This window comes from Phodopus roborovskii, unplaced genomic scaffold (assembly GCF_943737965.1).
Source record: "Phodopus roborovskii unplaced genomic scaffold, PHOROB, whole genome shotgun sequence".
Lineage (NCBI taxonomy): Eukaryota > Metazoa > Chordata > Mammalia > Rodentia > Cricetidae > Phodopus > Phodopus roborovskii.
Window position 1 is genome coordinate 3,979,355 of NW_026126588.1, and position 25,654 is coordinate 4,005,008.

Here is a 25,654-nt window from a genome sequence, read left to right on the forward strand (position 1 = left end):
GTGTCAGACCGGAGTCAGAGATCTCTCACTAGTTCAGGTCAGCTGATTCTGGGTTTCCCCATCATGGTCTTTACTCCTTTGTTCATATTATTGCTCCCTCCTCATTTTAATTGTACTCTAGGAGCTTGGCCCATTGGTTAGTTGGGGATTTCTGCATCGGCTTCCATTTGTTTCTGTAAGAGGGTTCTGGCTTCTCTGGGGTTGTGGATTGTAGGCTGGGTATCTTAAGCTTTATGTCGTTATCCGCTTATGACTGAGACCATTTCGAGCCCATTCTATATGCAGAGATACCTTGCTCAGCCTAGGCATGGGGCAGGGTGGGGGGCTTGGTCCTGCCTCAAAGAGAGATGGGACAGACTTAGAGACTTCCTAGGGGAGGAGGCCTTATCCTCTCTGAGGAACAGGTGGGAGGGGGGGTGGGGAGGAAGTAGGGCAGTGGGAGGAGAGAAGGTTAATTGGGATTAGAACGTAAAAATAAATTAATAAAATTTTAAAATTAAAAGAAATGAAGGATGTGAATTCATTTCATAGTAAAATATGTATCCTAAAGAATTAGCAATGTTATGTTAAGTGTAAATAAAATATTGATATCTGAGAAATAAATAAAAGCTTCTAACTATATTTACATAATAAATAAGCTAAACTGAGGCTAAATTTTTTTTTATGTTGTCAGCCTACACTGACACAGATAATTTATAATGTGTGTGTGTGTGTGTGTGTGTGTGTGTGTGTGTCTGTTTGTATGTGTGTACACCTGAACACAATAAACAAATATAAAAAATCTTTAGCAGACTGGCAGAACATTGTATTAATGGTCTTATATTTTTCTTTTCTTTATAATCTCCATGTTAACAAGGATAACATCAACACTAGGAAAAGAAGATGTAGAATAATCGATAAATAGACTTCCAAAGATTTTGGAAAGGATCTAGAGAACAGAGTAAACTCTCAGTTGAGAGTTAGTGGGGAGCACAGGGGCCCTAATGGCACAGTGGAATGTGTCTATACCCAGAAAGGGACACAGAATTTGCTCAATGACAGTGTAGGGCTTGGAACATGTTTCTGAAGTTAAGAAGGACTAGGAAAAAGTACAACGTGAATTACACAAAGCCAGGAAGGAGCAACAGCTACTTTTCTTCACACACTTAAGCTTATAAAGTAATCCTTTTCATAAGCTAAGGTTATTATTAATATCAACACTAATCCTGAGACTATGAGTACATATTAAAGTTGTTCAAGAGTTAAACATCTAATTGTTGCTTATAGATTAAAAAAAGAAAGTTGTTATGTAGCCATTAGAGAACACTGGGTATTATTCTAATGGATGACACCAGCAGTGTGCCATCAGTCCAGTCACAATTTCAGTTTTGCACAAATCTCTCCCCATCTTCACCTGGACAGTGAGTTTCAAGAAAGTCCTGCATCTCTCAGGTTAGTCTGAGTTCACTCACAGCCTTAAAAATGCCCTAGACACCTCCACAAGAAGTCTGCTTGAAATGAAATGTTCAGAAATCAGAGCACCAGAGAAGACCCAAGTTTACCATGCATCAGGTAGGATTTGAGCAAACCAGAAAGGCAGTGAAGACTTTAAGAAAGAAACTTGCTAGAAAAGAGAACTCAGCTAAGATACTAAGTAACATGAGACCACACTGAGAATACAACTAGAGACCACTTCTATGACCCACAATTCTGACACTGAGGTAAGTTTTAACAAATGAACCCAACATTAGTGGAGTAGAATGAATAGGAAAAATGAAAGGAGATGTAAGGAGAAGAAGCCTGGAAATTTCTTCCAAATGGAGCCTCCTGGCTTATTCAAAGAATCAAAACTATGAGCCCGAATAAATCTTACTCCAGTAAGCTGTTTATGTCAAGTATTTGTCACAGTTGTGAGAAAAGTGGTGAATGCAGAGATTAGTCTTATTATTAACCTGGACATAAGAGACATAAAGTACCTATATTGCCATAAAAAAAAAAATAAGCCTGGACTTAAACTTGAAAAAATATTGACAATATAATAATAAAAAGTCACACACAATTATCAATTGTGCTAATCTCCATTTACTGAAAATGAGGAGGGCTTAATGTAGAGGGTAGGAAGCTTAAGATCTAATGACGTATACATGTTTCTGGAAAAAATTGAATTCTTTGGGTATTTTTTGATCCACTTCTTATTTAAAGCACATCATTAAGTTGCCTGTTTTTAATAAGCACTACAACCATTAGTACTAGTTATCTATCAGAAAAGGGACATTATAACATCTTTGCTATTCTTTACAATGTCAGAAGCAAGTCTTTGTATGGCAACTAGGTGAGCACTTTAGAGACTACAGTATTTTATGTCTCAGCAGAGTTCTAATGTGAATTCCCAAGGCATGTGAAATAGCCAGTATTCAAGAATTATACCCTATACAATGATAATTTCCTTTTGTGAAAATTTACATGATTTTTTGGGTATGAGTCAACTTTAAAATGCTATTACTCAGAGTAAGTTCAGAATGCAATGAAAGAATGTTTGGCTGCCTTGTTTTGGGTATTTAGTGCCAAACACAGGGTACATGGCAAAGTTCTATTACTTTGCTATTATAATCTGTTTAGAAAGATAAAAACAATTGCTTTACTCACCTTAAAGTTCATACTTTCATTAGTTAACATATTTTATAACCTGCATGCATGCACAAAGCATCAAAAGGACCAACGGAGTATAAGCCATCCATAACTACTAAGCTGAGCAGAGTGGAGAAGGGGAATTACTTGGAATGGAGGGTGTCTTTAATTAAAGTACTGAGTAAGAACTCGGGGTCAAAGGGCAAAAGATTACATGGAACTGTATATCAAAAGGGGGGGCAAACAAACTTAGGGGAAAACTTTTAAGTTTAATATATAGCTAGATTGCCTGCCCGAAAGCCTGTTTTCCTTCCTTCCTTTCTTCCTTCCTGTGGGGGTATTAGCCCAAGCACAGAAGGTTGGTCTGGGTCCAGGAAGAGTTAAGTGTGCTGCCCTGTTCCCAGACACTCCAAGATTCCTGGAGATAATCAGGTGCAGCAGGGAGTCTAGTCAAGCAGTCCTATAGCAGTCATCTTTTAAAGGAAAAAAAAAAAAAAAAAAAATGCAGAGCAGGAAAACAGCCAGCCAATGGTTTTAAAGGTCTATCACGCCCCTAGGCACCCTTATGCTTTACCTAGTGATCATGAGTTGTTCATGCAGTGACCTCATCTGGTTCAGTCTAGGCAACCAATCATCTTTTATTTTGTAAACAACTCAGGCCTCACCCTCTTGACTTCCCCTCAGGGCCTTCTTTGACTGGCTCATGTGCCCTCACTTCCCTCCCTCTTCTTTCCTTCCTTCAAACAAGGCTTCACTATGTATCCCAAGCTTCAAACTTGTAATCCTCCAGCCTCTACCTCTTGAGGTGGAATCATGCTGCTTGTAGCACTACTCCTGGCACATAAATGCAGTCAGTCCTACTGTAAAGTATTCTCAAACAAATTGTTCTATAGCTACATGTCAATTATTTTAATCTGCCATCATTAGAATTAGAAATAGAGCAACCTTCCACAACAATGACCACCAGATTATAGGTACCCCAAAGCTATGTCAAAGTTCACTGCAATCCTGTCGAAGTTTTCGATTTTAAGAGATTTAAAGAAGTTGTTGTTGGGTGCTGGTGGTGCATGCCTTTAATCCCAGCACTCTGGAGGTAGAGGCAGGCAAATTTCTGTGAGTTTGAGGCCAGCCTGACCTACAGAGTGAGTTCTAGGACACGCTCCAAAACAATACAGAGAAACTCTGTCTCGAAAAACCAAAACCAAAAAAAAAAAAAAAAAAAAAAAAAGAAGTAGAAGAAGAATAGACGTTAGAAGTTTTATATGGTGTGCATTCATCCTATGTAAAAGACATTAAATTCATGGGCAACTCAGAAAAGAATTGTCCCATAACACTGGAAAGAATAACTACAGCAATATTGGAAGCTGGCTCTCAGTTACATTGGAAATATGATGGAAAGAGAAAGCTAGGGTTATAGGACAATGAGGTAGGGCTAGATGTATGGAAATTTCCCAAGAATAGATTCTCAGTGAAGGCCAGTATACTGATTTGCAAAGACAGTTTAAATTTGATGATCACATCTTGGTGATAGGACATGTAGCAGCTTTGAATGCTTGGAACAAGGTTAAAGAATCAGAAAAGAGGTCCGAATCATTTATCTAAAATTATACAAGGGCCCTAAAAAAAGCCTTCACTGATCACTTTTTTTTTTTTTTTTTAATAAAAATTGGCCTCAGCTGTAAATAGAATAGTATAAGATCCAGAAAGTCAGACAACTATTAACTGAACCTTTGCTTTTGAAATTGCTACTTCAGAATACAAAAGAGTGGTTAGGACATTAAAGGCAAGATAAGCACGGATAGATGGGTGGATTAGAAATGTAGCTGATATTGGAAGTCATGATTATGGTGCTTCTTTGATAGAAGTATTTTCCAGAAATTTTAAAAATTTCATTAAGTTTATGTGTCTTTTTACATCATGAATCTTTATCCCATTGATTCTCCATCCCTTCACATCTGCCCTCCATTCATGCATCACCCCCTCAAACAAAACAAAATTCAAGCGAAAAAAGAACGAAAATGAAATAAAATAAATAGGGGGGAAAAAAAATCTCATCATGGAAGCTGCAGTGGGACCCAACAAGTAATGCTGTATAACCCTTAGTTCATACATCTCTACTTGCAAGTCTTCATTACAAAGAGTCATTGGTCTGATTGGAGGCTCCTGGTCTCCATTAAGCAATTGATGCTGGGTCTCCACTAGCTAGGACTCTTCCTGGACATCCTGTTAGCACCCTCTGTTATGGAGATCTTGCAGCTTTGGATCTGTGAGTCAGGCGCATTCACATACTACAGCAGATCACTGGTGGGGTAGCTGTTTGGGCAGGCCAAGTCATAACCCTGGGTCTGGGCCTGGGCAGCTATAGGGCTGATCTAACAGATGGGACAGCTCTCCTACAGTCACAATTTCAGGCTGGTTCACCCATACCTCTGCTACCAGGGTTGGTCCTATTGTACTGCCCTGGCTGGGTGTACAACTAGCTTTCCCAAGTATTTCAGCTGGTGGGAATCTGGGATGACTCTATCACTCTTAAGACCACATGGCTAGTTCTCCCACCTGTCTCCTGTGTTGATGGGTGGGCAGGAGAAGGAGGAAGGCATCTCTCCCCTGTCCATGTCATCACAAGATAGATGAGTAATAGGGACAATTCTCCTATGGTTACAATTTCAGTGCCAGCTCTTGCACAACTGTGCTAACAGTGTTGGCTCTATTGTGCTGCCGTGGTGTATAGCAGGGCCTGCTCTCTCAGTGTTGTGGCTGGTGGGGGTCAGTGATGGCTTTTCCACTCTTATACCACAGGGCTAGTTCTTATACCTGTCTTAGGCATTGATGGGCAGGGGAATGTTTCTAGAAATGTCAGATGTTTTAATTGTGGGAAACAAGTTCATTTCAAAACACACTGTAGGCAAGATAGTCCTAGTAACAATATTTTTACTAGAGACAATTCAAATAGAAGGCCGTAGAATTCTGGAGTATGCTGAAGGTATGCAAAGGCCAGCATTGGACTAATAAATAAAGATAACAAGGGAGAGGCAAGGTAATCCTCTTCCAATGGAAAATGCCAGAACGGGCCTCCCAAAGGCCCCTATGTCAAATTTGGTTCAATCATTCCCTGCCAACACTGGGGAAACTCCTCCGCAGAACAACTAAAAGACCTAATGCCTATTATAAAAGCCACACTGTTCTGGATAACAGAAAAGCTTCAATAAACCAAACAGAATTACAAAAGTACTTTGGCAAACTTCTATAAATGATCAAAGACTAAAGCAAAGATATGAATAAATGGTATTGTAATTGAAGGTTTGCTAGACACAGGTCCAGATGTAAAATAATTTCACCAACATCTTGGCAACTGGATTGGCCTATTCAAGAGGCAAATATTCCGCTTCTAGGGATTGAGAATTTTATCTCAGGCAAAACAAAGTGCAAGATGGGTCAAAGGTATAGGGCCAGAAGACAAATAGGGAAATTAAAATCATATATGTCTAACAATAACAATGAATGTATGGGGATGTGATTTGTTACAGCAATGGGAAAAACAAACAAACAAACAAAAAAACAGTAATATTTCTCCAATCTCAGAAACAAACTGTAAGATAAAGGATGCTTCTAAGAGAAATATGCAAGTTAGGATGGAACAAGAATTAAGTACAACCTTTTGGAATGACCAGGATAAGATAGATAATGGAGTATTTTCTCTGAATTTGTCAAATACAAATAGACTAGACATTGTTGATGTATTTATTGCCTTATATATTATATAGTTATTGTACTTATTGTATATTGTTTTTCTTATCTTAGTTATAAGATTTTATTATTTTAGACAAAAAAAGGGGGGGTGATGTGGTTATATTTTATTTGTGATTAAACAAAATAGCTTTCCTGAAGATCAGAGTGTTGAGCTAGCTACACTAATTAGCCATAAACACCAGGCAGTGGTGGCACTCAGTAGGCAGACGCAGGTGGATCTCTGTGAGTTCAAGCCCATCCAGTGCTACATGAGATTGATCCAGTCTTAAAGGAAAACAGAGCCACGTGGTGGTTAGTCATACCTTTAATCTTAGTACTTGGGAGTCAAAAGCTTTTAATCCCAGCACTAGGAAGGTAGAGACAGGAGATATATGGCTGGGCAGAGAGAGGAGCTCATGGCATTCAGTCTGAGGTTTCACAGAGACAGCATCCAGTCTGAGGATTCATAGGAACAGGATCACCTTTTGAGTTTGAGGATTTAGTAGAGGTAAGAGGTCTCTCCTGTGGCTAGCTCCTTTAATTCTCTGGCTTTTCAGCATTTATCCAGCTATCTGACTCCATGTTTTTAATTATTAAGACCAATTAGGAGATGTGCTACAGGTCTAATGAGTAGGAACAGAAGGACAGAGCAATGAACTTATGGGGATGTGATTGTTGCAGCAATGGAAAACACAGATTAAGCATTCTTCCACTCTCAGAATCAGATCATAAAATAAAGAATGCTTCTGAGAGAAATATTAAAAGGTATTACCAAAAGCAATCACATACTGTTTAGGTTGTACATAAGGTTATACATAAATAGGGTACAAAGGCTGGTACCAAGAAGGGTACCTTTATTTAAAATGGTTAACCAATACACTTGTGTGGGTAGAACAATGGTCTTTGATATCACAAAAATTATAGGCATTATAATAGCTGGTACAGGAGGAGCTAGATTCTCAACACATTAAAGAATCTACCAATTCTTGGAATTCTCATTATTTGTCATTAAAAAGAAATTTGGAAAATGGAGAATGTCAGCAGATTTAAGAGCAATAAATAAGGCATTTTAGCCAATGGGCTGTCTCTAGCCTGGAATTTCTTTGCATTGTTTCTTTACCTAAAGGATGATCTATTCTAGTGATTGATTTTTTTTAACTATACCTTTACAAGAAGAAAATAGAGAAAAATTTGCTTTCACAATGCCTATTTATGATAATTCCCAGCCTGTTCAAAGGTATCAATGGAAAATTCTTCCACAAAGGCCCCATGTTGGGCACTGACTATTGTGACTTTTTTTTTTTTTTTTTTTTTTTTTTTTTTTGCTTTATTAAAAAACAAAACTCTGCAGTTAAATATTAGGGAAATAAACCTGAGACGACATACATGGAATGACAGAGAAATGGTCATTCACTCTCTTCTCTTCCTCCCCAACTAGAAAAAGACTGCATATCTTTATGCCTCACCTTCCTCCTGTGTGTCCCCCCACCTTCCTCTTAGTTAGCCACAATACTTTATGGCTCCCTCTGGAAAGCTTAGTTGGACTCTACCCTACAAACCAAAGCCTGACTCTATTGGCAGTCTCAGAGCAGTAACATACAAACATCTCCCATAACAGTCCAGCACTAGATTTAAACTACTATTCTAAACTGATACTTTCAAAGATGTACTTTGCACTACTGAGATTACAAGGGTATATTTAAAATAGCAACTCTGATCCTAGTCATGGTGTTTTACAAAAGAATCTATTAGGAAAATAACCTGGGAATCTGCATTTTTGTGTGGTCTACAAAGCAACCTTATCCAACTTTACATGTGATTCTGAGACTTCAGGGAAATTCAGAGTGTTGGAAGATTAAGAAGAACAAACAACATAATCTGAATAGCTGCTATAATGGGACCAATTAGAGGGCAAAGTGCTTGCCATTAGCATTTATAAAATAAATAAAATATCTGGACACAGTGGTGCATACTTCTAATCTAAGACAGGAGGATAATGCTTAGACCCTGCTGACCAATCAGATTTGCTGATCTACCAAGATGCATTTCAGAGACTCTGTCTCAAAACACGAGCTGGACAGCAACTAAGGAAGGTATCTAAGGTTGAACTCTGGTTTCCATACTCAGATGTGTGTGCTTGCCATGAATATGTATGCACACACTAGCACACACAAAGTTATAACTATACTGAGGTATATATGACTGTATAGTAAATATGATATATGATATCAATACCAACACTTAATATATAACTTGAATCTCTATAAAAGAGAAAAGGAGAAACCACTGAAGACAGCTGGAGAAGAAGGGTAAAAAATAACTGTAACAATCTGTAACACTGTGTGACTTTAAGTCCCTTCATTCTTGCATCTGGATTTTAATGAGAACTCTAATGCCTTTAAATTATCTTTACCCTTTGGTTAAGAAAGCCGACTGGCTTTAAGGATTTATGCTATGACTTTTTAGCAGTTTGAACCCCTTTTTTTTTTTTTTTTTTTGGTTTATCCTATTTGGAGTTTGCTCTGCATCTTGAATTTATAGGCTTATGCTTTCACTATGTAATTACAAAAGGAAAACTGTACTTATAAAGCCAATGAGGAACATTAAGTACTTAGGAAGTAAGACTAAAGAAAGGAAATGTTGAAATACTACTAAAACGCTTCAACAATCTTGAACAACTACAAAGAACCCTGGTTCTAAGAAAGAACAAGTCAATATTCTAAACATACAATTCTAAGATGTAAGCTAATGTGACTTCAATAAACATACTAATAAAATTTATACATGTTGGACAAGATGATAGCAATATTTACATTAAAAATATGTAAATGATATCCCCTTCCTGTTGGGTTAGGGTCCAGTCAATTTCTTCAAGAGAATTTATGGAAGGGTAGAAAATACAAACCCTGTGGTTACTAAATTTTTCTATGCACACACATCTATAGTCCATTTATAAATTAGGCAAAGTAAGAGTTCAACAACCAAAAATCAACTTTACAAACACACTAGGAAGGATTGGAGAGATGGCTCAGTATGCAGAGGATCCAAAGTCAGTTCCCAGCACCCATGTTAGGCAGCTCACAACCACTTGTAACTCCTGCTTCAGGTGATTTGAGATCTTCTTCTTGCCTCCAAGGGCATCTGTACTTATGTGCACATGTATCTACACACACACACACACACACACACACACACACTAAATCTATGAGGTTATATAAATGTAACCTTCCTCTTAATATGAATTACTCAGACACCAGAAGCTAGGGAATACCAACCAATCCATTAACTAAGGATGCAGTTAGGTGACTAATGGGCAAGTAGTGCATACAACATAGTTACTGGGATAAAAGTGATTTATTTCCCAGGGTAGGCATGTATAATTTGAGTACAATATTCACAACTGATGTAATTAAAACTTATTAATTGTTCACTTTTGAAATTCTCCATTTAATACTCTCAGGCTATTATTAGTTACATGTAACTGAAAACTTAGAAAGTAAAAACATAGATAAGGAGATGTGCTTACACTAGACCAGCTAGGTATGTTAGAGAAAGGAGGGGGGGTAATGTAGCTTTAAGATCTCTAGAATATATTATAAGACCTATATAATAAGGCAGATAAACTAGTACAGAATACAAAGTAAGAATTGTATCTCTTGCTACAGATGAACCTATATTGGTAAAGAGGGCAGTTTAAATCCCTGGTTTAGAGGCAAGCTTTTAATAAATGTTTACAATAAAACTGCAGTGTTATTCAGGAAATGACAAAATTGGTTCGACATATTAAAAAGAGGTTAGGATCTGACATAAAGAAACAATTAAAAAAAACAGAAGAGAATGTAAGAATGTAAATGAATTTCTATTTAAACTTATTGTATAATATGGAATTTATGATTCAAAACTCATATCAATAAAGATTGATGCCTCTGAATAGAGTAAAGTAAAAATATTTGTAAGCCAAACAGAATCTCTGACAGCCTACTTGGAAATTGCCAAAATTAATACACTGAAAGGATATCTTTGTGCCATATGGCGTAGAGAAATTGCAAAGGTCACTAATGTATGTGTGACATGAATTAACTGAGAAACGATGTGCTCCTACTGGCCAGTACTGGAATAGCTTGAGTAACAAGAATAGTGATAACCCTGGATAATGACACCTAGGAAAGAATTTAAATATTAACTGTGCATACTGACATAACCCAAAAGTAATAAAAAGGGCAGAAAGAAAGCTTTTCAGTTAAGAAGAATACCAACTAATAAATAGAAAAAACAAAAACAAAAACTCACTACTGTGTATATATTATAGTAATGGTCTTATAAAATTTCCTGATGAGTTATAATGTTAATAGGTAGAAAGTACTCAGGAAAAGAAAATATTTACATAGCTATAAACATCTATATCCCAGTGTATTTTACTAACCTAAACTGAAAATTTAAAATAATAGTAACATGGGTTTGGAATATATCTCAGTACTACTGTAGGCACTTAGCATGCACAAAACCCTCAGTTTGACCCTTAATACAAACAAGTACATCTATACAGTGAAATAAGTCAGCATTTCCACCTTCAAAGAGTGATTCAAGAAATTTCACATTAAGACACATCAGAAAGATAGGGTGTCCTTGATATGCTGCACTGAGTAGATCCTATCACTCCCTCAACATCTTACTCAACACAGGTGACCACATTCTAATTATAAGAGCAAACCAATCTCAAAAGCATTCATGTTAAGCAGAGAGACAGCCTTGATATGGCAACTAACTGTAACAGCCAGTGTGGCATGTTTGACTGGGTTTCTAAAAAGAAACAGAGATTGGTGGCAAGGAGGATGGAATTTAAAGAAGGCTGCAAAATTACCGTGCCAGGATTTTTACAGGTTTTCATAATTGTCACAGTTATGTAAGATACTGACATCAGAGGAAGCTGAATAACATCTGTGCAAATATTCTTTACACTAAAGTGAACAGGGTTTTAGCAAATCCTAACAAAGCTCCGGAGAAAAGAGATACACTAGTGATGGCTCAATGTGCTGTCGTCATAGCAACATCTCACTGTTAAATGTATGAGATTATGCATCTACATAGGTATTACTATATCATATCTCAATAAAGCAAAAAACATCTATCTATAAATAAAATCTCTTTTTATAAATTTGTAGGGTTGGAAATGCAATACAAACAGAATGAAAAGGAGATACCTAATAGAGTTATAAGTGATCTTACCAGATTAATTAGTTGTGTGTGAACCACATCTTCTACCAAAACTGCTGTTTCATGGAGAGGTCTCCTAGCATCACCTAAAGAAAACCTGCAGGAAAAAATTAAGATGCCATTATTGAGGCTGCAAACCATGTAAAGCAAACATATATATATATATACATACATACATATATATGTATATATATGTCTCATTCATTGTACGAATCAGCTATATAAAGAGGCTATTGTTCTCTACAACAATCCAACAATGCATTGTTATTTCTAAATGAAGGAAATAAATGTCTTTCTTATAAATTGTATCTTCCAGAGAAAGTATATTATTATTTGCATCCCTTCTTGGTTTAGAAAGTATTTGTGACAGGAATTTGCTCTGTCAAAATGCCAAAGTACAAAATCAGAACACAATATACACAGCAGGCAGCTTACAATCACACATTACTCCAGCTCCTGGGGATTCAATACCTGGAGGCTCTGATGGTGCCTGCATTGTGGGTTACTACCCACAAACAGACAAACACACATAAAATTAATGAAAAAAAAAATTTGAAAAGGAAAAAATACCAGCAACCATGTCACAATATAAGCATCAACTTACCTAACCAGTTTCCACTGTCAATATAAGAGCAAAACTTAATATAACATATGTGATCCAATAGCACTGAAAATTACTTGAATATGAAAATTTTAACACTCATGATCTCTGCCTACATAAGGCAAAAATAAAGACTTGTTTACATTTTTTGTTTACAGCATCTGTATACTAGATATGCAAAGACTCTTTCTCTCTTAAAGAGCACCTGAAACAAAAATTGGGACCCAAGGATGCTATCAGGAAAAAAGTAAAGACTCAGCTCCAAGTCAGAGGAAGAAAAGCAGCCAAATGGTGTGGCCACAAAAGACCTGAGCCCAGATAAAACTTCTGTAGTTCCCACAGCCCATTATACAATAGATGGGACATTCAGGTATGATAACAGAGAAACATTATGGAAGTCAGGTGACCTGCTTTTGTCCCCACTGGCACTCTGGAATACTGAAACCAAACTAACTTCGGGTCCAAGGTTCCTCAAACCTGAGAAGACTGAAAGATGCCTTTTCAATTTTAGATTTTAATCCTTAAGTCCTGAAATGACACTTGTACTATAACTATAGTGAGGCAAAATCACGTGGAAAAAAATTGAAATCCTACATAATAAATTAAGCAATAATCATGAAATAAATAAAATAGAAAACATTAACAAGAAATAGGTAACACAAACTGAAACACAAGAACACAAACAATCTTGGGGTGGAGGAGAGCTTTAATTCATTTCTGATATTATATGTGGAAGTCATTTCCAAAAATCAACACCTCCCTTAAAAATTTTACTCTTGAAGCCTGGACATAACTGCTTTAGGGTTTATATTGTTCTTTTTAGCACACTTAGCAGGTCACTCAACTAATTCCAGGGATTGCTCCCAAATAGAATAATAGTAAATGAATGGGCTACAGATCTAGCACACAGCCCTGCCCACTAATCTGGCACTGGGCAGAACACGCAAAACACAAGCATCAGGTCATGTGATTTCCTCTACCTCAGCATCTTCTGACAGACCTTGAGACTGAATACCCACTGTCCAAGCGGAAGATGGAGGAGGTTGTTCATGGTCAGTCATTTAGGGCAGTTAGAATCAGAAACATAGGCCAATTAACCTTCCTCTTCCACTGTGATGTTTCCAAGCTCCACAATCTTTATCTTATGTCTTCTGAGACATGTACTTGATTAACAAAATATTTTTGAAGGCCAATGTGGTTAAAAGGTTAAAAAGGACAAAAATGTGGTGAAGTATTGTTTATGATCTAATAAAGTCATTGAAGATCAGAATGCAAAGTTAGCCACAGCCACACAGGCTGCTGGGTGATGGTGGTGGACACCTTTAATCCCAGCACTCAGGAGTCAGAGGCAGGAGGCTCTCCATCAGTTAGAGGCCAGCCTGGTCTACAGATCAACTTCCAGCACAGCCAGAGCTGTTACACAGAGAAACCCTGTCTCGAAAAACCAAAACCAAACTAAACGAAACCAAACCAAACCAAGCCAAATCGAAAAACAAACAAAATATCCAATATATTTCTCAATTAAATGAATCTGGAAATACCACAGTATTATTGTCTATAACTAAAATGTGCTCTACCCTATTATGAGCTCTGAGACATTCTCCAAGAAAGGAATGTGATCACTAACACACTCATGTGCATGGTTATCTTTCTAAGCTACGTTAATTATACAACATTGAACATCAGTTCAGGAACCCTGACTGGAGGGAAAGACTCCAAATGACTTAAGACCTTTGGCAAAAGGATTCCAAATAAGCTGCAGCCTAAGAGGCTAGAACTTCAAAGCCAAGTCCTTCGGGTATAAACAATGGGACGATGATGGTAACACGAGCAAACAAAGGAGCTTTTAAAGAATTCTTTTACACATTCAACAAATATTTCTTGTGTGTCTAGATCTTGTCATGCAATTGTTTTCTCACATTAGCTGAGAACCCTACAAACTGGGGAACTGACTTTTCTGACTCATAAACTAAGGACAGACTTTTCAGTAGCCATGGCATTAAGTAGCCACCACTCAAAGTCAACCAGGAAGGGTTCCTTTCAATAGACGCATCTCTGCATAATGAACAGTGTGTTTTCTCATAGACTCTTCTATAGAGGATGTCACCCTCCAGAATGCCATGCTTTCCACAACAGGAAACCCAGCATCTTCACCTCCAACAAACTTCCTACAAATATGCTCCTGGGGAAAAGCAATGGTTTGGTTTCCTGTGCTGGATGATCTCAGTATTTCTTGACAGTGTTTGAGAAGCCTGCTCTCATGAACCTAATCAGCTTCATCTCCTTACATTTTTATCCTGAGCTAGTTTTAACCAACAGATAAATTTAAAGACAAGCACAATGGCCACTTGCACATATCCTATGAGAAACATCTTCACAGTAACTTAGTGCCTATGCCTCTTTCTCTCCCAAACTCAACATTTATATATACACACCTTTCTCAATACCTACTTCCTTTAAGCTACAAATATGCACTGAGGGATTTGCATGTGCCTGGCATTATTATGTGTGCTGTGTCATGTAAACCTACTACCCTCTAAGCTGACGTTACTGTGTCCATCCTCTACCTCTTGGGGAGATGCTCTCTACTTCAGTAGAGTCCTGGATTTCACCAATTTCCAAACATCAAGCTTAGATGAAAATATAAAATCCTACTTTCAAAACTTTGAAAAAGCATTGTTTTCAAAAGTTCTCTTTTGTTTGCTAAAGAGTATCTTCAAAATCCTGCTTGAGATATTATTTACATAGCCTGCAAAGTTGATTGCTGAAAGTACACAATTTTATGATTTCTAAATAAACTGACAGAGTAGTACACCCATCTATACAATCCAGTCTTAGGATTTCTCTCTTGTACCCAAAAACTTTACGTCCTTGACAATAACCCTCTATTCCTATCCCGAGCCCAGGGCAATCTACAAAAAGACCTAATTGACATCACCAGACCTCATGTTTCCCTTCAAGGTCCAACATTCTTCAGTACTTAGCATGTAGGTCTGTTGTTTAGCCATTTCCTCAGAATTGAAACAGGCTTTCCTGGAGGGAGAAGAGAGGAGGCTGTACTTGAGAGATAGGGAGTGTCATAAGGCCATATAAGCAGGACAGCTTGAGTCTCTACTGGGAGAACTGCCTGTATGCTGTGCAGAGCCCCAGAAGGTGGCTTTCTTAAAGAACCACCGACACACCTGCCTTGCAGTCATCCATGCTTTCATAAGTACCCTCAAAAAACACTCAGGTTCAGCAACCCAGACTTGCTGAATTATTTCAGCACCCTTTAGAGAGTAAACAGACATTTATTTGTATCTCCCCAGGAAAAGTCACATGACAAGGTCTTGGTGTAAATGCTACAGCCTTGGGGAGCCTTTTCGACAGATCATCACTGTCGATTCTCAGTTTATTCATGGTAGTTTAGAATTTGTTTGGTTATAAATTAAGGCTTAAATTTTGATTTGAATGCAAAAGTTACTCAGATTTAAATAAATAAATAAATAAATAAATAAATAAATAAATAAATAAATACAACAGAAACAAAACAGCCCTCTACTGTATATGGTGAACACGTCATATATTCACAATGGACCCACAGTCAACACTTCTGTGGACTGTGAAGAGGTGAACTAGCTTAAGGCTGAATTTGAGCCAGTTCTCCATCTTGTCTGTACAATATGATACAGGGCAATCTGCTGAAATTTCTACTCCATAACATGGCATTACCCCACATAAAGACACATTATCTCTGAACTGTGAATTCATCCAAATCCCTAATGATTAGAAACCTAGAATTTTCTTGAGATTAGTAAATTTAAAGTGTTTACCAGGTGTGGTGGCACAGGCTTTTAATCTCGGCACTCTGGAGGCACAGACAGGACAATCTCTGAGTTCAGATACAGACTGGTCTACATAATAAGACCCTGTCTCAAAACTGACACACAAAAAGACTAAAAAAGGATCATCTTTACCACAGTGTTTCCTGACAAAATCCTCCCCTCAATATTTTTTAAAGTGAAAAAGTATGCCAAAAATCCTAGGGTAATTATACTTCTTATAAATAGCATTCTAAAAACTACCCGATAATAACTTAAATCACTATTTAATTAATAAAACTTCCCTGCATAGATTTTTCTCCTGATAATTATATTCACAAAAGCTCAAGTATTCATCCTGCACATTACAAGTGTGTGTAAATGAAGACATAAATGAGGAAAACACTGTAGTCATTGTTGAGTCACTACAGAAATTTGAAAATTAATTGTACAAATATCTGTGACTGCCAAAAGGAAAATACATAATATATTCCAGTTGTACTACATAATACATTCCATTTGCTTATTCAGAAAAGGATTCAATTTAAATCATGAAGCATACAAGACAACTGTCTTTATAGAATATGTAAACTAGACAGTGATCAGTCACTTTTGTTCAGAGAAAATAAAGAAAACATTTATCTCCAGTCTCAACAATATTTCTCAAATCAAAATGGAATTTAGTATACCCAGAAAAAATGCAGTTTCAATTTATTCTCTGAACATGTAGAAAAATGTGATGACATGAGAAAGATGTTAAGATATAATTATATGTTATGATTCTATTGAGAATAAACATACAGCGTACATTAAATGATCTTTTGGTTTCATTTTAGATTATAGACCAGAATTTCAAATTTAGGTATGTATAAATAACTCTTTATACAAGTCTACACAAACTATCATTAAAATCATATATTAAGCTGTACCATTGAAAGCCTTGTCTGTACTTTAACAAGCTTGCCATGAACATGTGAGGGCATCTAAGTATACTAAAAATATCAGTAAAAACACATTGTTGTCCCTGGGTATCTGCAGAGTACTCGTTGCAGATTTTACATAGATATAAAGATGTGAGAAAAGTAAAGTTCTTACATAAAACAAGTACAGTATTTGCACATAGCCTGGACACATCCTTTGTGAGGTCAGCTCCTACTGCGAATGTTACATAAGGAGTTTATACAGTGTTGTTTAAGAGCTGATGACCAGTGTCTGAAGATCAATAGACAGATGGTTGCCATGGACGTAGAGGACCAACAGTCGTGTGTAACTAGCAACCACAAGAGTCTACATATAGTCATCATCACAGATACCAATTTTGAGGTAACATATTAATAATTATTTGTATCAGCATAGTAAATCAGAACCTAGGTGAGAACATTTATAGAACTATTATTACTTCCATTCCAGGTACAGATTACCCATGGGTACAAATTCAATGGATGGCATCAAAGGGATCTCCATTCCCAGTATTCTTTCTACAAGCTTTACAAATGAACTCCTGCCTACTTCATCATATGGTGTTTCATTGAAGCCTTAGAGATTAGGCTACTACAACTTCTACCATGAGAAAAATGAAATGAGGTAAAAGATGACAGGAGCAGTATCCAAACTGAGCACTGCATAGTAAGCTTCTAGATGACGTATTGACAACTAAGCTTGTGATGTGCAGAAATGCAAGTCACATATAAAGAGCACAGTAGCTGAATTAATGAAGGGGAGAGGAAAGAGCCCTGGAATGTCAAATCCTTTCACATTAACTGCAAAAGGGAGGCCAAATGGGGCAAAGAATAAGCTTTCAAAATCAAATGTAAACAAATGGCTTGATTCTACTTAGTTGAGTTTAGGGCCTTTCTCAGTGTTTAACATGAGCCTGATGAGATAGCTTTAGGATTTGCAACAACCACATAAAAGCTTGGTAATCCCAGTACTCAGAGGAGAAGAGGGATCCTGGGAGCAAGCTAGATAGACTAAAATAAATAAGAGAGCTCCAGATGCAGAGAAAGGCCCTGCCTTGGAGAACAAGGTAGAAAACAATAAAGGCAGTCTGTTAACCTCAGGCCTGCCTGCACACCACATACAAAACTCCAAAAGGTTAAGCGCTTACCACATTCACCTTGCTTTTTAAAAGGCTTAAGAGCACATTGTAAAAATCCCAGCAGCTGATGAGAGGGCATGCAAAACACATGCACAGCCAAACATTAGGCAAGAGAGAGCCCAGGACAGAGGTCTGCATCAGATGGCTCCCCTCAGAGCTCTGAAAACCCATGAAGAGCCAGAGGATTTGAAGACACCTGCAGAGCTAGGCCAGAGAATCAAGTAAGCAGGGCTCATGGGGCTCACAGAAACTGAAACAGCAAATGTGAGCCTGCATGGGTCTGTGCTATGCTAGGTCCTCTGCAGATGTTATAGTTATTGGCCTGGTGTTTGGCGGGACTCCTAAGAGTGGGATTTTCCCTTGCAAAGTCTTAGTTTAAAAAAACAAACAAACAAACAAACAAAAAAAAAAAAAACAAAACCAAAAAACCAATTAAGTAAACATGAGGTTTTCTTATCAAAATGAAAATAACAAAAGTACTAAGCTAGGAAATTACGTTTTACATACATAAGTTTCAACCTCAAAAGAGAAAAGGCAGTATCAATATGTTTACTGTTACTATATTTTCACATAGGTGTCACCTTTACTAAATAGCCTGCAATAACCCATTCCAAAAATGGGTCAGGATGAGGTGGAGATTAGCAAAGAAGAAAACTAACAATGCTGTCTGTAACATTTTTACTAAATGTTATAAGGTTAACACAATAGAAAAAAAGGCTGGTATAATTCAGTGTAAATATTTCAAATTTCTTAAAATCAAACATGATTGAAATAGCTTCTTTTACAGTTCCTTAAAAGTGCAGTTTAATAATGACTTTGCAGCACGTCTCAATAAGGACAAAGATTTTATGCAATGTTGAAATAAATATTTTTCTTAATCTGCTTTCCATGGAAACAATGGATGTTAAAGGAGTTGAAACCAACTCATTGATTTATCAGATGTCCAATTTTATCTGAAGAACTTGAAAAACAAAAGTAGATTTTAAACCAGGTGGTAGCTTTAGTCCTATCACTGGGAAGCATAGGCAGGCATCTCTCTGTGAGTTCTAGGCCAGCCTAGTCTTTAAAGTAAGTGCCAGGACAGGCTCCAAAGCTACAGAGAAATCCTGTCTCAAACAAACATACAATGTTCTTGCCTGGCTGTTGTATCAGTGTTTCTGGCCTGGCAGGATCCCATTGTCCTAAATAAACTCACAAGGACTTACATTAATTATGAAACTACTGGCCAGTGGCTAGAACTTCTTATTGGATAGCTCTGTCTTAATCATTGCCCATTTCTATTAATCTGTGTATTTCCACGTGGTCTTTGCTCATCTGAGAATGCTGGGAGCATTCTCCCTTCCCAGGCTCTACATGATGACTCCATCTGCCTATATTTCCCAGCATTCTCCTTATCTCCTGGCCCTGCCTATACTTCCTGCCCGGCCAATCAGCCAATCAGTGTTTCATTCATTAACCAGTAAGAGATACATGTACAGAAGGACAACCCCCATCATCTGGCCTCCGTCTGTGAGTGCATACTTGTGCACACATATACCACATATACAGCACACCAAAGTTTTAAGGAAATAAACTAAATTTTTATTACTTAGCTTTTACATGTTCATTGAGTAGTCAGTAAGTTTGGAAGCACAACGTCATTCCATCATGGGGTGAGGGGAGGATAAATGAGACACTGCTTTTACATTCTGTTAAAAGAGGAGAAAATAACAAGAGGCTACCTACAGGTAGCTGGAGCAGACCCTTTTACGCTATCATGTTTGGAAATCGATTATTGACTTACATTTCTTTATGATGTAGAACTTTGATTATTGAAATAGACTCAAATTATTTGTATTATGTTTTTAGAGAACATCTCTAGTGATGAAATCTCACCAGGTGTACAAAAACAAACAAACAAACAAACAAACAGCCTACTTTAGGTTTTAACTTGAGATTCTTTATATTCCTCTAGAGGAAAAAGATCAACCTAGGCCATAGCAGCCATTATGACACCTTGTTTTACTAATCCTTTTGGGATCCCAATTTACAAACCCTCTGTAGGGAATTGTTTCTAATCTGTCCTAAAGGCTCTATTTTATATCATATACAGAATTAAAGCATAATTGCTGTTTCTATAATAAGCTGTTAACCATTATCCTCAAAATGCAATAGCCTAAAATGATCTAAGACTAAAAACAAACAAATAAATATGACCCACAGGGAAAAAAAATTGTTTTAAATCTCTTGTATGTAAGTTAGAGAAAGCCCAAGAATAATTTGGAGATTCAGATACCTTCTATAGGAGGTATAGTCAGTCAACTAGATGATCAAGTACACGGGCTTAACACTGTCACCTGGGCTTAACACTGTCACCTGGACATGATATAGAGAAGTCTATCCAGAATCGGGATGTCATAAACACAGCAACCTCGATACTCTTGCTGGCAGTATGACCTAACACTCAAAACCCCTTATCTCCTGACACCATGCAGGCACTAGGGAAAACTTCCCACGAGGTTCAAACAAAAGACAGACTGTGACAAGGAATGTGGCTGTTTCACTGCAGGTGGAAATGGGTGCTGCTCTGGGCAATGGGAGATTAAATGGCAGGAATACTGAGGGACTCAAACCCCCCACCGGCATGGATAGTAACACACCACAGCTTGGTAAAGCGCCTTTTCCATACAGTGCTAATGTTGTATTCTCTTGCTTCTCTTTTTGTTTTGACTTGAGATTTGAGATAGCATATATCACAAAGACTTCCATTTATACACTTTATACTTACGTGGGCTTTCAACAAATGAAAGACATAGATTACTGCTCAAGTAAGATCTCATTCTGTCACAGACTGTATGTGTGTGTGTGTGCACATATATAATTTGAAAGGATAATATGTTAGGAATGTTTAGATTAAAAATATCAAGTACTATGTACCCTGCAGTATTTTTAAACACAGATATTTATCCTGATTTAAAAGATTTCCAGTAAAAGAAAATCCCAAGCTATATTATTGTTTAAATCAAAAGTCATTTTCAGTTTATTTGTGTTTCATCCACTAAAAATGTTCTCAAAAAGGAGATCTGCATAATGCTGGCCGGATTTTCAGAAGATCTTGGAAATATGACATCTCATAGGCTGAACTTGTGAGCATCGCCTAATGTCTGAAGTCAGATCTGCACTATTCCACGTAACCTGGATGTGCTCAGCAAGCACAGTGACTGAAAACCTGCACTAACTCTCCAGTGTGCAAGGGAGAAAATGCCCACTGGAGAAAGCCCTGATTTACAGGGTGGCCCATTTAAGACGCTCCCATTTAATAACGTGGCTGTGCACAGGGCCTCTTTTAAATGGGCCACCCTGCATGAAGCTACAGCCCAAGATAAAAAATGTCCTCCCTTGAGAAGTTTTTAAAACCAAAAACACTGTAGGTTTAGTGGTTATTTTTAAGGTTTGAGATGGTTTCTTTGGACTCCTTTGGAACTGAAAAAAGATGGATACACATTTAAAAAATGAAATGTTACAACCACACATCTGTAATGAAAACTGGTGCCAGTGGATATTTTTAAAACAAATTAAAACGGTCATTTTTTTTTTTTTTTAAAGTTAGGCAAACAGCTGCTGCACACACAGCTCACAGTAACTACTTTTCAGCAAAACTTCACAAGGGATTTCCTAATGAAGATTTATAGGATGTTCTGAGATTGATAATTAAAGACTCCCCAAAAGATATGAATGGCAGCATCAGAGATGAGAGGGTGGAGGGGCTGCCCTCTGAGGGAAGGACCAGTAACTTAGAATAGAAGAGGCATGGCACTTATGACAGACAGAAACTCTGGCAGCAACAGGCCTAGAGCGAAGCTTTGCTGAGGACCTGTCCCCCTTTGAGTCAAGGGCTTTGAAAGATAACCACAGTGCTCCACAATGCACACGTCCAAAAGTGAACTCCTAATTTAGTTAAATAATCACTACACACTGGTCAACAGAGAGCAAAGGAAAAGGCTGTCTTAAGAATACCCTGACAAAAAGATAACAATTCTCAAACCCTGTGCCTGGTTCACTTTTCTTCCGAGACTAATACCTGAAATGACTGAAAGTGTAAGATGAAGAGTGCTGTCTGTGCCTGACACTCTTTGTAGGAGCTCAACATTATTACATCATTTAATCTCACTACAATATTGAGGTAAATGCTGAGATTTCCACTTTACAGATGGGGAAAATAATACGCTAAGGTATTACATAGTCTGCACAAAGTACACACATAGAAACAAAGACACACACACACACACACACACACACACACACACACACACACACACACACACAGTGCTGCATGTCAAAGTGAGATTAGTTCTAGAGTGAAGACTACAAGTGTGGAGGGCATGAGGTTCCTGTCCTCACATCACGAGAGCCCTGTGCTCACAGAAAAGCACTAAGGAAATCAGGAATGTTAAACGCACAGTATTATCTCTTCAAAGGAAGAGATGTATAACCTGTTTTCTGCCCAGGAGCCTGGGAGGGGATGTGATTAATAGCTTGGTGACCTCTATACTATCTATATGGCCAGGTCACACCCAACTCCCACAGACTCTTATTTTTAATCAAAGTCATTCTCCCCTGACCCTTATTTTGAGCATTGTTTCTCGATCAATATAACACATTTTTAGGGAAGAGGTCATGTGTAATTTACTAAGATTTTAATGTAGTCATGCCTTGAGCTTTATCCTGCAAATGAGACTGAGTTAATTATCTCCACGAAACTTCTTTCCAAATTGTGCTGTGCTTTAATAAACCTGAAATACACTACCCAGGGTCAGACTCTTGAAGTATGAACCAACACCAGCTACTGAGTCATGTTGAACCAGGCTTCCATTTTTGCAACACGAGGATCATTACTCGGCTGCCGTGGTATTTATAGAGCCCCTCCCTGCAATTAATTGACTCTATCTCAAAAATGAACTAGAGCACAGGATCCCATGATGATAACCTCCCCCCCCCCACAAACCCCTCAGCTTTTGTCAGAAAGAAGTATTACAAAAAAATTATATATTAAAAAAAAGGTATCTATCACTCACTCAATCAACTTGGTACCTTTGTAGAGGGAGCCGGGCCTGCTTCTGGGGATGCTGCCTTCACTGAACCCCTGTCTGGGTACCTTTGTAGAGGGAGCTGGGCCTGCTTCTGGGGATGCTGCCTTCACTGACCCCCTGTCTACCTGCTGCCAGTTGCACTTTGTACTGATTCTGTAGGAAGCCTTGAAACTGCATACTATCCTGAGACTGAGAACAGCCTGAGACTGTTAACTTTCTTTTTTGCCCACTTTCCTGTACACATGTGCAGGTCAGAGGACAACTTGGAGGAGCCTTCTCCTTCTACCTAATGGGTTCTGGAAACTGAACTTAGTTTAGCATGGTTGGCCTTTCTTTTACTGGGCCATCTTGTTGACTCTAATTCTGTACTACATTCAAAACTTTTAGCTATGTTTTATAGAACAGAGATGACAATTTCTTTTCTTTAACCCCATTGCAATTGTAATTTTATTATAAACAAATATAAGCCAAATTGGAAAGGACTGATAATAAATTTAAGTAGCAAATTCTTTCTTTTAAAAGTCATATGCTACACTTATGGCTCGGATCTTTGATGCATTCTGAAGGTGTGACAAATGATATTGTTTAAAGGTTATGGATTCCATACTGCTGGCTTATAGGAAGACAGTAATTCACATCCAATTAATTTACATTAACTTTGTACACTGTGGTAGAATCATTTTTGGTTAGGTCTAGCATCTTTTTAAAATAAAAGATTTATTTATTTATTTATTTATTTATTTATTTATTGTATATCAATTAGAGTTTTGCTTGCATGTATATATGTGTGTAGGTATCAGACTTCCTGAAACTGGAGTTACAGATGGTTGGGAGCTGCCATATGGGTGCTGAGAATTGAACACAGGTTCTCTGGAAGAGCAGGAGGTGCTCTTAACTACTGAGCTATCTCTCCAGTTTTCTATGTATAAGATCTTATCATTTCCTATATACAAAATGTGACTGTCTTCCTTTCCAAAGGGAATGCTTGCTGTCTGACTTGTCTTCCTGCACTGTGCCTGAGTTTCAGTCTTACAAAAGGATAGAACTGTATCTGTATTAACTGTCATATGGTGGTTCTGGCCTTCATAATTATTTTGAGTAGATTTACATTTATAACTTATTGGCTTAGTATACAAGTTGACTCCTGCCTTCTAAGGGCTTTTAACTCTATAGTGCAAGAATGATGGGAACATATGTCTGTACTACTTCTGCATTTTGAGTATAAATACTCATCATCTAAGGTAATTTAAAGGTACCTCTTACCCTTTGAACTTTAAAGTGATTTCCTACTGGATACTTACATTACAAGAATGGAGAGGTGTATTTACAAAGAGGGCAGAGTATGAAGCAAGAGTCCCAGGTTAGCATCTCAATGCTGAGGCTTTCATATCCGCAACTCTGCCACAGTCTTTTCTTTTGAAAGAACAAAAATTTCCTTAACCACACCCAAGGGATGCTGGGTTATAACACACTGAAAACATGTTTTAGACTCTAAGGTACTACAATTTAAAACTAAATGTCTCCCTTTTCCACCTGCATTAAAATAAATGGTGTTTACTCCTTAATATTCTTTATGATTTTAGGGTGATGTCAATGGAGTTTTCCGTCCCCCCTGGTCCCATAGCTGTTTAGCAAAATAAATACATGGAGACATATTAACTATAAACTGTTTGGCCAATAGCTTGGGTTTTTTATTGGCTAGCTCTCTCTTAATTATTAACCCATAACTATTAATCTATGTATTTCTACACGGTCTTGGCATAGTGGAGAATGCCTGGACATCCTATATTCCTGGTAACTACATGGCACCTCCCTGGTGGTTCCTCTCCATGTTCCTCTTCCCAGAATTCTCCAAGTCTGGTAGCACCGCCTATACTTCCTGTTTGGCTGCTGTCCAATAAGCATTTATTCATCAACCAGTAAGAGAAACATATATTCACAGCATGCTGGATATCCCCCATCAGGGTGATTCACAAAGTTTACAGTATAAATCAAGAAGTTGTTTTCTCTAATTATATCCCTTTTACAGAAATAAATTTAACAATGTGTTTCATGCCTATAAGGTAACCACAATACTTCATGTAGTCATGGTTTCTACTAACAATTAAATTAAAAGCATGTATATTAATATCTTACATGTCAGTTTTGATGAAGAAACTATTAAAGACAAATTGCTATACATAAGCCAAAACCACAAATAGCTCTTTAAAGTTTATAGGTTTTCCCCTTTTCCTCACAGATATCCTTGAAAGTACGAAATGATCTCTATTTTAATCATAAAGTTAAGTTCAAACAAATGGCTGGTTAAATAATCACTATACACTGGTCAACAGAGTTAGAGGGGCCAATATAAAAAGTCTCAGTGCTTTCCTGAAGATTTTAGCAAGTTTCAACCATACAGAAACATCAAATAGTGTTTCTTAAGCACCCTGCATGACAAAACCTCTGGCTATCATAATTTTACATGTGGAAGCTAATAGGTGCTATTTTCATTTCTTTACTAATACTTTATGTATTTGCTGGCTTGGTTCTACAT

At 37.5% G+C, this 25,654-nt stretch overlaps 1 protein-coding gene across 1 annotated transcript in view; it reads right to left on the minus strand.

Annotated features, from left to right (window-relative positions):
- Window positions 1-25,654, minus strand: part of Supt3h (SPT3 homolog, SAGA and STAGA complex component) — a 320,819-nt gene that overhangs the window by 162,484 nt on the left and 132,681 nt on the right. Inside the window, exon 3 of the mRNA XM_051204228.1 lies at window positions 11,563-11,647. Coding sequence (XP_051060185.1) covers window positions 11,563-11,647 — 85 coding nt within the window. The remainder of the gene's footprint in view (window positions 1-11,562; window positions 11,648-25,654) is intronic.